Below are 11991 nucleotides of genomic sequence, written 5' to 3'. Positions count from 1 at the left end.
GTCAAGACTTCATCGTACATGTTTTGTCAAGACTTCTTCGTACATGTTTTGTCACCCGTTGAATTTTGTATAAAAAGCAACCCGCTGTTTTCCGGCGGTTGGTATATTCTTCACAAAATGCTTGTTTTGTCAAGACTTCATCGTAAATGTTTTGAAGAACTGAAGGTGTCACCAGGTCCCTCGGTTAAACGAACTTCTCTGAAAAAGTGTGACAACATGACATTTTGACAACAGTCCAGGAAATAAACTTCTTCTTCGTATATGTTTTTGTCAAACATGAACGTAAATGTTTTGTCATGACTTCTTCGTATATGTTTTTGTCAAGGTTTCATCGTATATGTTTTGTCAAGGTTTCATCGTAATGAGCGTAAAGGACCCAAAAATAAAGTTTAGGTGAAGAGGTGCGATCTCACCTCCTTTTTCACCTGTTTTTTCACCTGTTGAATTTTCATGACTTCTTCATCGTATATATTTTGTCAAGACTTCTTCGTATATGTTTTTGTCAAGGTTTCATCGTAAATGTTTTGTCAAGGTTTCATCGTATTCTTTCACCCGTTGAATTTTGTATAAAAAGCAACCCGCTGTTTTCCGGCGGTTGGTATATTCTTCACAAAATGCTTGTTTTGAGGTCGAGCCACTTTTGGCTCCACCGTATTTTTCAACCAAAACTCATGAATTTTCCCGAAATAAAAAATAAAGTTAGTTTTTTTAAAAAAATATTTTTTATTTTTATTGTAAGAACATGTTAGCAACAACAGCACCAAACTCGTTAGTCATGAATCCAACATCTATGTTAGTAGAGATGAAAAGCTTCATTCCTTCTTCATATACTTTCGAAACAGAAATCCAGAAGATAAAGCAGGAACTTCTCCAAGGAGATTTAGATTGCACTGCAAAAGATGAAACAAATGAAGAATATCTTTATGAAATGCAGGATATTATTGACCATCTACCTAAACTTCCTGAAATACAACAACAAAAGCTCACTATTCCTGAATTCGATGAAATAGAAGTCAAACCAACTGACTCAGTAGAAATAAAGAAGTTCATTCGTAAGGTAAACTATGAGTTTCTAGGATTTCATTGCAACCACAAAGTCATGGACAAAGACTGCGATATGGTATATAAAAATATTTCTGACATATATAAATCGGAGGAGTTTAAGACCTACGACAACTTTGTTTCGTTAGTTGCTGAATGTGTATGGCAGATAAGAGATAAAGATAGAAGATGTAAAATATGGAACGAACAGATAAAACCAGCAACTTTTGAGTTAAAGAAAACCATTGACGCTATAGTTGTACTTGCAGGTCAAATTTCAATGTACAATGCTAAAATGAACCCACAATGTTCAAAATGTAAAGCAGCAATGAGGAAATATAACTACTCCGTCAAAGAGATAGAAAGAATGAGAAACGACTATGCTGACTTAAAGAAAGAAGTAGAGAAACCAGCAGAAGATAAAATGGACATGTTGACATTTCTGAACAAAAACTATCCAACAGCTGACGATTTCCTTCTATCTGATGTCAAGAAGAAATATAAAGAAACTTTCGGCATTGTGAAAACTTTTGACATACTAAAAGAAGAAATAGAAGCTACGAAATTGTTTAGAATTTCAAATATACATCGTACAATTCATGTAAAACGCTTGTGAAAAAAGAGGTGAAAAAACAGGTGAAAAAACGGGTGAGATCTCACCTCTTCACCTAAAATATATTTTTGTCTGATTTACGCTCATATACGATGAAGTTTTGACAAAACATATACGATGAAATCATGAAAATTCAAGAGGTGAAAAAAGAGGTGAAAAAGGAGGTGAGATCGCACCTCTTCACCTAAAATATATTTTTGTCTGATTTACACTCATGTTTGACAAAACATTTACGCTCATTTCGATGAAGTCATGACAAAACATATACGAAGAAGTCTTGACAAAACATTTACGAAGAAGTCTTGACAAAACATGTACGATGAAATCATGAAAATTCAAGAGGTGAAAAAACAGGTGAAAAAGGAGGTGAGATCGCACCTCTTCACCTAAAATATATTTTTGTCTGATTTACGCTCATTTCGAAGAAGTCTTGACAAAACATTTACGCTCATTGACGAAGAAGAAGTCATGACAAAACATATACGAAGAAGTTTATTTCCTGTGTTGTTGTCAAAATGTCATGTTGTCACCATTTTCAAAAAGATGTTAGTTGACCGAGGGACCGAGGGACCTGGTGACCCTCATGAAAAAAAGAGGTGAAAAAAGAGGTGAGAAAAGAGGTGAGATCTAACCATCTACCCTAAAATATATTTTTGCTGAAAAAAATGACCAAATTTCATTATATAACTGTTATTTTTTTACGAAGTGAACTTTAACACTTCGTCAAAAAAATCCCTGAAATCATATCTTTTATACATGAAAATCGTAAAAAATTGCGAGTAGGGAAAAAAACCTGGTCGCCTAAAACTCATGAAAATCGTAAAAAAATGACTAAATTTCATTATATAACTGTTATTTTTTGACGAAGAGAACTTTAACACTTCGTAAAAAAAATCCCTGAAATCGTGAAAAAATGACCAAATTTCATTATATAACTGTTATTTTTGACGAAGTGAACTTTAACACTTCGTAAAAAAATCCCTGAAATCATATCTTTTATACATGAAAATCGTGAATTTCCTTAAGATACAAAATAGAAAAAATAAAGTTAGTTTTTTAAAAAATATTTTTTTTATTTTGTATGTAAGAAACAGAAAATGACAAACACTGAGTTTGAAACAGTTAGAAAGATAGACAATGACACCAAAGTGGTTCGAATAGGTGATTTAAACGTAAGATACTCAAAGAAATACAAGAAATATTCTTTGTCAGACATTATATCTCCATCTGGAAAGAAAACATGGCATTGGGTTGGAATTGCTTCAACTCAGAAAATTTTGACAAGAAATCCTGAGCTTATGATATCAGTAAGATTCTGTGGAACTACAGCATATCTCATTGACAAAAGTCTTATACCAATAGTTTTGTTATGGTTAGACCCAGTTGTTGGATATAACTTCATAACATATGGTTCATTCGATACTGAACGTTGCAGTGAGGGCTTACTTTACATCGTTCAGAAACCGAAGGACTTCAATACAAAAAGATATAAGATAGGAAGAACATATAATATAACTCAAAGATATGACAGTATAGTCAATAAAGTTAAGGTTGTGTTTGTTAACGATATGAGAGCTGCAGAAACAGAACTACTTGAAAAGTTTGAGAAAATGTATGGTGCTCCCACGAAAGGTAAAGAAACGTTTGAAGTAGATGAGATAGATAAAGCTATAAAATTATTTGACGAAGTTGCTGAAAAATACATGTAAAGCGTTTATTTTTGGTCTTTTGTGAAAGTCAGGAAATAACGCTAATTTTTTATAAAATATTTTTTTTATTTTGTATGTAAGGACAGATATGTCAACATCAGAGAACACAACAACTGCTATCGTTCATGAAGATATAAGATTTTATAAATTGTATATTTGACGTAAATTTATTTCCATCTGGCTTCCCACCGCATAAGATATTCATACGTGTTTGTAAGACATTCACAAAACTTCTTTTCTATTGCATCTAAGCTTGCGTTATTTTTTTCAATAACTTGTCTGTATTCTTCATCATCTCCAGCAGTGTTTGGGTCTTCACGTTTAAAATATTCATTGTTAACCAATTTTTTATCTACAAATTTTATTAGTGTTTGATTCACTTCGTTATGATAACGGTCATATTCTTTCAATACGTAAGTGAAGACAAAATGCGTCGTACCTTCAATCTTAAAGCTTAAAGAACTTTCAACACAGTTTTGAGGGTCTGTCAGTGCGTCAATGAGATAGTATTCGAAGTCAGTCAATAATTTTTTTAAAGTCATTTCATACAGGATAAAATTTAATGTTGTGAAGAAATAGTGTTTATCTCAGAAAAAATAACGCTAATTTTTTAAAAAAATATTTTTTTTATCCGGAATATAAGGACAGATATGACAACAACAGAGAACACAACAACTGCTATCGTTCATGAAGCCATAAATGAAGAATATGAGTACATACAATATAACAAACAGTTACGTCTCATTCGTTCGGTCAAAGACGATATGTACCAAATGCAAAGTATTTTGACAGCATGTTTTGCACCAGATACTAAGAAACCACAAGACTGGTTTGAATTAAATAGCACTCATGAACTCCTCAGTGAGTTTGAACATGTAGAACTTAAAAAGATGTACCAAGACAGACAAAACTTACCATCACATCTAAAAGGTATATATGTTCATAAGTTCCTAGTTAGTTCAATAGCAATGTGGGCTTCACCTCGTTATGCAATCTACATACTTATGCTACTTGACGAACTTTGTACAAAGCAGAGAAGATATGATGAAAGAAGACAAAAGCCTTCAAAAAGAATACCACGTTCGGTACCAAAAGGAAAGGAAAAGAACTATAAGTATATGATTTATACTGAAGAGATGGAGAAAGAAGAAGACAGAGATATGGTTATGTTGCATTTAGTCAGAAGAAGAAACAACAAAAGCTTTTACGACCTTGCTAAGATTTACAAATCTGACAGAAATTGGTTCTATCGCGAAAACTTACCGATTTCAATGACACCAAATGAAGATGTGAAACAAATAGTTCAAGATACTTTACCTCAAACACACTATGATATGAAAGGTTGTACAATACTTACCTTCAAAGAAGACTTGCCGCTACTGAAGGAAAAAATAACAGAGTATTTTGACAACTTCAAACAAGCAGAGTAGATGAACCATTTATTTTTACGCTTGACTTCAGATGGCTCAGGTAGCTCTATAAGGTCAATTGTCTTGTCAAATCCTTCTGGCATTCCAAGTTCTTCCTTCCAACATTCCAAGTCCTTCCTTCCGACATTCCAAGTCCTTCCTTCCAACATTCCAAGTCCTTCCTTCCAACAGGAAGAATTCTTCCTTCCGACAGGAAAAAATTTTCCTTCCAACTGGAAAAAATTTTCCTTCAGACAGGAAAAAAATTTCCTGTTGTCCGTCCGTAAACCATTCAAATTTTCGAAAATTGAGAACTTTTTGGTCGAACGACAGAAAAAATTTTTCCTTCAGACAGGAAAAAAATTTCCCGACAACTGGAAAAGTTTTTCCTTCCAACTGGAAAAGTTTTTCCTTCCAACAGGAAAAGTTTTTCCTTCCAACTGGAAGAACTCTTCCTTCCGACAGGACACAAACGAATGTCCGACGTACCACCAACCGAGTCCATTCCAAAGCCAGAAGAACCGACAGCCCCAGCACCACAACAGACTTACTAAGACTAAACACTTACATTTTTTACGCTTGACTTTTTACAATTTGAACTTTGTTCGCGTAGATGTGAATTCTGAAAGAAGTATGAGGGTCTTGTATGACTTTGTACCTCTCCCATAGTTCATGTCTGTCAAACTTACCTGCCATGGACTCTTTCATAAGTTCCATGAAATCGTCTTCGGACAATCCGGGGAAAAGTACAATGTCAGTAAGTATTCTCTTTACATCCTTACTTAAACTCTTGGCTGTCTGTACACAAATGACAACAGAGATGTTGAAGTGTCTGAGCTTCTTAAGAATTCGACACATATCTTGTTCTCTGTTCTTTAACAAAGGATGAGAAGCAAAGTCATCTAAGATAAGAAGACATCTATGAGGGTATGTCTTCCAATCGTAAGATTGCAATTTCTTCGAAATGTATTCTATCTCTTTCTGTTTGTTTCTGAAGTGTTTCTTCTCTAATATTCTCTGCATTTCCTCATTTGGGTCTTTAAACTTAGAATTTATATACTCATTTATAGCATTGTACTTCAAAACTCTTCTTTGGTACTTCTTTATCCAATCTAACAACTCAGAGTCTTTTATACATACTAACTTAGACTTCTTTATAATATCTTTGAACGAATTGACGGTTTGGTCAAATTGACCAGAAGTACTACAAATGACAACTAACTCATAGAATGGGTTCTTCTCATCTAGTTCTTGTTGTTGTGCAGCCATTTTAAGATAAGTGAAAGTCTTACCCGACCCAGGTGGTGCAATTAGACCTGTTATACCATTCTGAGCAAATAAGAACTTGTCATGTATGGGTTTTATCTGAGCATTTTCCAACTTCCTCTTGTTCTTATTTAAAACATTCTCAAATTTTTTGTCAATGTCAGCAAACTTTTTTTCTAACATATTTTTAGAAAAATTAAAATTTTTATCTTTTAGAAAATGTCTAGCGATTTCGCTATCTATATTCGAGACAAGCTTTTCGACAGCAAAACATCTGTCGACCATAAAATCTTACATAGTGTAAACAAGAAAGGTGAATTTGTTCTAAAGTTCTGTTTCTGGGAATATGACAAGAACCATAAAACATTAAGCAGAGAAGTCTTAAAATTTGTCAATGACAGACTTGTTGACAGAGATGACGCCGATTGGAAGATGAAGTCCAACAAAACTTCTTAGAATGCAAAGAAGACACATGCACTGTTCTTGAAGATGAAATAGAAAACAGAATAGAAGAGCTATTAAAGGACAAAGAACTTTTACAAAAATATGGTTCTGAGAAGTTTGACATAACTCCACCAGAAAAAGAAGAGAGAAAAGAAAGAAAAGAAAGTAGAAGAAGAGAAGAAAGAACCTGAACCAGTTCCAGAGAAAAAGAAATTTGACATGTAAAAATAAAATTTTATTTTTAGAACATTTCTGGGTCAATGTCAATGTTCTCTTCCTCTTTAGGAGCAAACACTGGCTTAGACTCTAAAATCTTTTTACCCAATTTACCTTGAACTTCAACTACTTAGACTCATAATATTCATAGTCGTCTGCTTTCTTTGGTTCATAAGGTATAACAAGTTTGTATGCTTTACCTTCTTCGAGTTTTGAGAACCTTCTGTCAAAACTTTCTTTGACTGCTAACAAACCTTCTATGTCTAAGTCTTCAAATTTCGCACCATTTTTAGTCACAATAGCAAACTTAACTGGTTCGATGTTCCAAACTTTGCTGAATGAAGACTTTTCAAAATGGTAGAAGTAAACATTCAAATATGTGAATGGGTCTAGTTCTTCTTTGACTTCTGTCATGTACTTGTTTACTGAGATGAATTTTGTCATCTTTTCTATCGGATAAAAAAATATTTTTTTTTAAAAATTTACTCAGAAAAATTTTTCTTTGTATATACACCATTCTGAACATCTAAAAGACTTTTGACATTTGCCAAGAATGTTCGTTTAGACGCTGTCATATAACCATACTCTTGACAATATTGTTTATACGAGTCGTACAATGACCTTTCATCTAAACACTCAAAGTCAGTTTCATCTATGAACAGTTCATATACACTCTTGTTTGCTTCTAACAATGTTTGTCTCTCTTCGGTATGTGGAATTTGTCTTGGATTGAACTTTGAAATATCTAATGTCATAAAATATGAGAACAAGTGGTTGTAAAAGTCAGATGTCAAAGTTTCTGCTAAGTCGTCAAAATATTCTGTATCTTGCATATGAGCTTCTGACGTTCTGACAACTACATATCTTCTGTCAGAACTTTCTAACTTCATCGGAACAGCATTGTTTGAAACCATAACGAAGTTTGCAACATTTTCACAAACTCTTTGGTCTTTATATTTTCTTTCAACAACTCCAACTTTGTCTGTTATAAGACTCTTCAAAGCATCTGAGTTCAAAACTTTTGTTGTATCTATACTTTGAAGTTCATTGCAAACTATAAGTTTCATATTCTCAATAGAAGAGTTAAATTTACCGCAGATGTTTTCTAAGTTTGTCATATTCGGATTCGAATAACCTTCTAACAGTTTGCATAAGATATCTGTAAAGAATGTGTTCTTACCTGTTCCTTGTTTTCCAATTATAATGAGAGCAGTTTCATTTTTAGCACTTGGATGTTGTAAGATGTTTGCAAACCAACATAAGATATACTCATAGACTCTTTCGTTTCCATTGCATATAATTTCTTTGACATGGTCTAACCAAGCTTCTATAATATTTTCTTTCCATTCTACTTGTTCATATTTATATCCAGTGAAGATAGAATAGAAGTTTGGAGAAGGTGTATAAACTTTATACCACGAACTGAAAAATCTTCAAGTTTTGACAATAAGATATCCCAAGCATCTAACATCTTCATGCCAACTTGTACGACTTTTATTTTCTTAAGTTTCTGTTTACATTCTTGTTCTGAAACTATTGTTGCTCTTGGTTTGTTAAAGACAACATCCCATTCTTTCATAACATAACATTCTGGGGCAGAGTCGACATAAATGACTAAACGTTTCAAATTCTCGACTGCTTTGTTATAGTCTCGAAATGGACACATATTTCTGAATGCTTGGAAGTCATAAAAATCTGAAACATCTATTCTGTACATTTTTATAAAAATAAAAAAAATATTTTTTTTTTATTCTTGAGCTATTTGTTGCATTTGTTGTTCTTGAGCTATTTGTTGTTGAAGTTGTTCTTGTAATACAATACTTTCACCAGTTGCATCTTCCAATTCGAAACTTTCTGCCGTCATTGACAAATACATAGGACATAAAAGTTTTACAGGAACAAAGTTTGCGTCAACTAAGGTTAAGTTTATGTTTGCTAAAGTGTTTGAGTTTACTAAAGCTGAAAACTCTGCATTCGAATGAACAATAGGCAAACCAGCAGAGAAAGTGTTGTTTATACGCATAAGTATCTTTTGGTCATAGTAGTTTCTGTCGACATTCGAATAGCACTTTGAACCTAAGTTTGAAACAATATATAAAATAGGTGTACTTAAAGTCAATGGAACAGACATTCCTTGTATGACACCTTTTCCTGTTATAGGAAATGTTGGTAGTAAAAACCAGATATAAGTTTTGTATTATAGCTCATATTGTTTATAGTAAACTCAGTCGGACATCCAAACATAATGAAACCTGCTCTAGTTGCAGCACATGTTACACTCGTCCTTAAAGTATTAAATAAGTCAACAAAACCTGTTGGTGGTATATCTGAGTAAGTATCTTCAAAGGAGTATTTTTTACCATTCACAACAATAAAATCTTCTGGTGTCAAAAGAGCAAAACAGCTTTAGTCGTCATTGTGTTTAAGTTAGTTTACAATATCGTCCTTGAGGACTTTGTAAGTTTGTTGTTATAGAATTATATGACTCAGGGTTTTTAGTCGTAATAGTATAAACCACTATGTCTTCTGCCATTTACTTAGCAAATAAATTTTAATGAAATGTTGTGGTCGTCAAATATTTTTATAACGTCTGGGAAACTATATTTTAAGTTCAACGTTTCACCTCCTTTCATAACGTATATCTTGTCAATGACATTATATGAAACACCACAGCAACTAATGTCGGGTTCTATTTCTTTGATGTTTATATCGTCTGCCTCTGTCAAAAGTTTCAATAGTTCTTTCAAAACTTCATGAGGTGCAATGACATATGAGTTCACTTTTACAGGGTTGTGTTCGACCAAGTTTAACATTATACCTAAAGCTTGACAAATCTTCTCCTGAGTTTGAAGTTTGTCTTTCAGTTGTTGGTAGTCGTTTCGAATATCTGCAACAGAACTTAAGTCTCTGCTAACTTCAGGGTATGTTGGTTGTTCTTTTACAGGAACAATTGTTATACCATCTTCGTCTTCGTATGGTTTCCCCACTTCAACATCTCTTTCTTTGACATTGACAATAACACTTTGACTGTTTGTTTGAGTTGGTGAATTTAACTTCACATCTGCCACCGCCATTAAACCTTTTGAAACACTTACGCTTCTATTTTTCGGAAATGACATTTTACTTAGAATAAAAAGATGGACGTATTCGGATATCTCTTCGAATTGAAGCAGAACAAAGTTTACACACACAAACAATACAAATACATTGACAGAATAGTTCTTTATACAAACAATGGAAAATGTTATAGAATAGCAGTCTTTGCTGAACCAAAATATTTTCATAAAGCAAAGAAAGTTGGTATAACTGAAATGGTGAAAGTTCTTGAAGCAGACAAAAATATAACAACAAAACTTACAGATATTTCTAAAGGAAAGTTTATAATACAATATTATGTCAAAACTGGCGTACTGTCAATATTTGACGGAGAGAAGTCAGTTCAAGAACAACTTACTGACCTGCTGCCAAAATCTGCTCGATGGAAGCTGTCGTTATGCCAATCTGAGGAGCCCCAGCAGGTTTCATCATCGAACGAATCTTCAAAAGAGCATCTTCCGTGAAAAGTGCTATTGGTTTTGTAAACTTCTTTGCTCTCAGTTCATATGGACCGTCTCTGTCACCAGTATATTGTATTTGTACAGTACCAACAGTTGAAATACCACCCATAAAGTCTTCTGAGTCAGCAAATGGAATGCCAAGCCAAAAGTTTGAACGGTCTCCATTTGTATATTGAGTTTTTTGACTTCCTGTATGAGTCCATACTTTCACATATGGCATAATAGAACTTTGCATTTCAGGGTTAATGGTTGTTGTGAAGTTGTTGTTAAAGTTCATAGCATCTAATGTCAAGTTGTATGACCTCATATCCTCAACTGTAGAATATTCTTCTCTTGGATAATATTTGCCATCTATGTTTATATGATATTTAATACCGGGGTTGTAGAAACAAGAATAGTCATTTATAGTTCGTCTGAACAGTACAAACATAGTATCTGCGTGTTTCATTGCAGTTGTTAAAGCAATATCTGTTCTTGCACCTGCGGTTCCTGGATTTTGGTTTCCAACTTCACCTGCAAAGTCTTTGACAGATATTTGGTGTATAGGGAACATAAGTGGAACTGCAATATATTTGGCAGCTAAAGCATTTGAAATATCTGGGTCCAACATATAGACTGCAAGTCTGCTTTCTATTCTCTTGCATTCAAACTGTTCGCATGTAAACCTAACTGGGTCCCAAGCAGTTCCAGCAGCATTGAAATAATACTTTACTTCAGTGTTGAGGTTTGAGAAACCAAAGTCTAAGTCAACTTTGTCTTTGCAAAATTCGGCGAATGACGTTTGATTTGCTCCCTTTACGTCTGTAAGAGTGAATGGGTCTTGCGTTGGTGCAATGACTAAGTTATTTTTGCTTGGAGTAAGTTCAATAGAAATTTTTCCTGCCCAGTTTGGCAAGTATCTTAAAAACCTGAAGATGAGGAAAGATGACAAAGGAACTCTAAGTTTCAGTTTTACTTTAGTGACAGCATTTCCATCTGAACCAGAAAGGTTAACATAAACTCCTGGAACGTTAGGGTCAAGTCTTCTTATTTTCTCAATAGTTGCATACTGGTCTGTTTGTTCTCTAGCTTGTGGTTGTACTGAGTTTCTCAAAGCGAACCATTCATAGTTTGCCCATGTTACTGTTTGAACTAAGTCAGAGTTAGAATATATCTTATATCCCATGAAAACTTCTGGAGCATATTGGTATCCGACATAGAAAATTCCATTGCAACCTTTCTTGTCAGACAACTTGGCAGAAGGTTTTATTTCAATGTCTTGTTCCACGTATAAGAATGAGTTGTCAATAGAAAATAATGAAACCTGTCGCAAGCAATATCTACTGTTGTTGAAGAACCTTCACCAAACTCACCTACGTTTCCATAAGAAACAGCAGTTGTATATTCGTAAGTTCCAGGAACTATTTCTGACCTTCTAATGGCATTGTCGCATTCGTTATACCATTCGGAAACATTTCCATTCATGGCATCCAAAACTGTTGGCGTTATATTCTGAGCGGCGTACATTTCATATGGGTAAAAATATAGAATAGTTGGATTTATGTGTCATAATAGAACCCACGTGGACCAAGCTTTACTTTCTTCCTGACTGAGTTTTTAACTCTTCTTTTTCCTTCATTGCCACTACTTTCACTTTGTTCTTCACTACTTTCACTTTGTTCTACTCTTCTCTTCTTCTTTGGTGTCGCTTTTGGTAACTTGCCCTCTGCTTTAAGTTGTTGCATCTTTGCCTCATG

General features: G+C 33.9%; 7 protein-coding genes and 2 pseudogenes across 9 annotated transcripts, besides 1 other annotated feature; 3 read left to right on the top strand and 6 right to left on the bottom strand.

Annotated features, from left to right (window-relative positions):
- Nucleotides 1-11991: part of a mobile genetic element that runs on past both edges of the window.
- On the top strand, nucleotides 743-1657 carry TVAGG3_0229430 (organellar and viral DNA polymerase type B; the record flags this gene model as incomplete). The annotated part of the gene is made up of 1 exon (XM_051227289.1): nucleotides 743-1657. One exon carries the CDS (start codon nucleotides 743-745, stop codon nucleotides 1655-1657), a length of 915 nt encoding a protein of 304 aa, XP_051112275.1.
- Nucleotides 2752-3294, top strand: TVAGG3_0229420 (organellar and viral DNA polymerase type B; the record flags this gene model as incomplete). Its single annotated transcript, XM_051227288.1, has 1 exon — nucleotides 2752-3294. A coding segment is annotated over one exon (543 nt), but the record flags the coding sequence as incomplete, so codon positions are not given.
- TVAGG3_0229410 (KilA, N-terminal/APSES-type HTH, DNA-binding family) lies at nucleotides 4254-4793 on the top strand (the record flags this gene model as incomplete). The annotated part of the gene is made up of 1 exon (XM_051227287.1): nucleotides 4254-4793. One exon carries the CDS (start codon nucleotides 4254-4256, stop codon nucleotides 4791-4793), a length of 540 nt encoding a protein of 179 aa, XP_051112273.1.
- TVAGG3_0229400 lies at nucleotides 6724-7142 on the bottom strand (annotated as a pseudogene). The gene has a single exon. A coding segment is annotated over exon 1 (419 nt).
- On the bottom strand, nucleotides 7181-7531 carry TVAGG3_0229390 (Poxvirus D5 protein-like family; the record flags this gene model as incomplete). Its single annotated transcript, XM_051227286.1, has 1 exon — nucleotides 7181-7531. One exon carries the CDS (start codon nucleotides 7529-7531, stop codon nucleotides 7181-7183), a length of 351 nt encoding a protein of 116 aa, XP_051112272.1.
- TVAGG3_0229380 lies at nucleotides 7584-8415 on the bottom strand (annotated as a pseudogene). The gene has a single exon. A coding segment is annotated over exon 1 (832 nt).
- On the bottom strand, nucleotides 8446-8829 carry TVAGG3_0229370 (uncharacterized protein; the record flags this gene model as incomplete). Its single annotated transcript, XM_051227285.1, has 1 exon — nucleotides 8446-8829. One exon carries the CDS (start codon nucleotides 8827-8829, stop codon nucleotides 8446-8448), a length of 384 nt encoding a protein of 127 aa, XP_051112271.1.
- Nucleotides 9236-9772, bottom strand: TVAGG3_0229360 (protein of unknown function, DUF4106 family; the record flags this gene model as incomplete). The annotated part of the gene is made up of 1 exon (XM_051227284.1): nucleotides 9236-9772. One exon carries the CDS (start codon nucleotides 9770-9772, stop codon nucleotides 9236-9238), a length of 537 nt encoding a protein of 178 aa, XP_051112270.1.
- On the bottom strand, nucleotides 10307-11036 carry TVAGG3_0229350 (protein of unknown function, DUF4106 family; the record flags this gene model as incomplete). The annotated part of the gene is made up of 1 exon (XM_051227283.1): nucleotides 10307-11036. A coding segment is annotated over one exon (730 nt), but the record flags the coding sequence as incomplete, so codon positions are not given.

This window comes from Trichomonas vaginalis, chromosome IV (genome assembly GCF_026262505.1).
Source record: "Trichomonas vaginalis G3 chromosome IV, whole genome shotgun sequence".
NCBI classification, from domain to species: domain Eukaryota; phylum Parabasalia; order Trichomonadida; family Trichomonadidae; genus Trichomonas; species Trichomonas vaginalis.
Note: the sequence above shows the minus strand (reverse complement) of the source record. Positions and strands in the feature narration are given on the sequence as shown.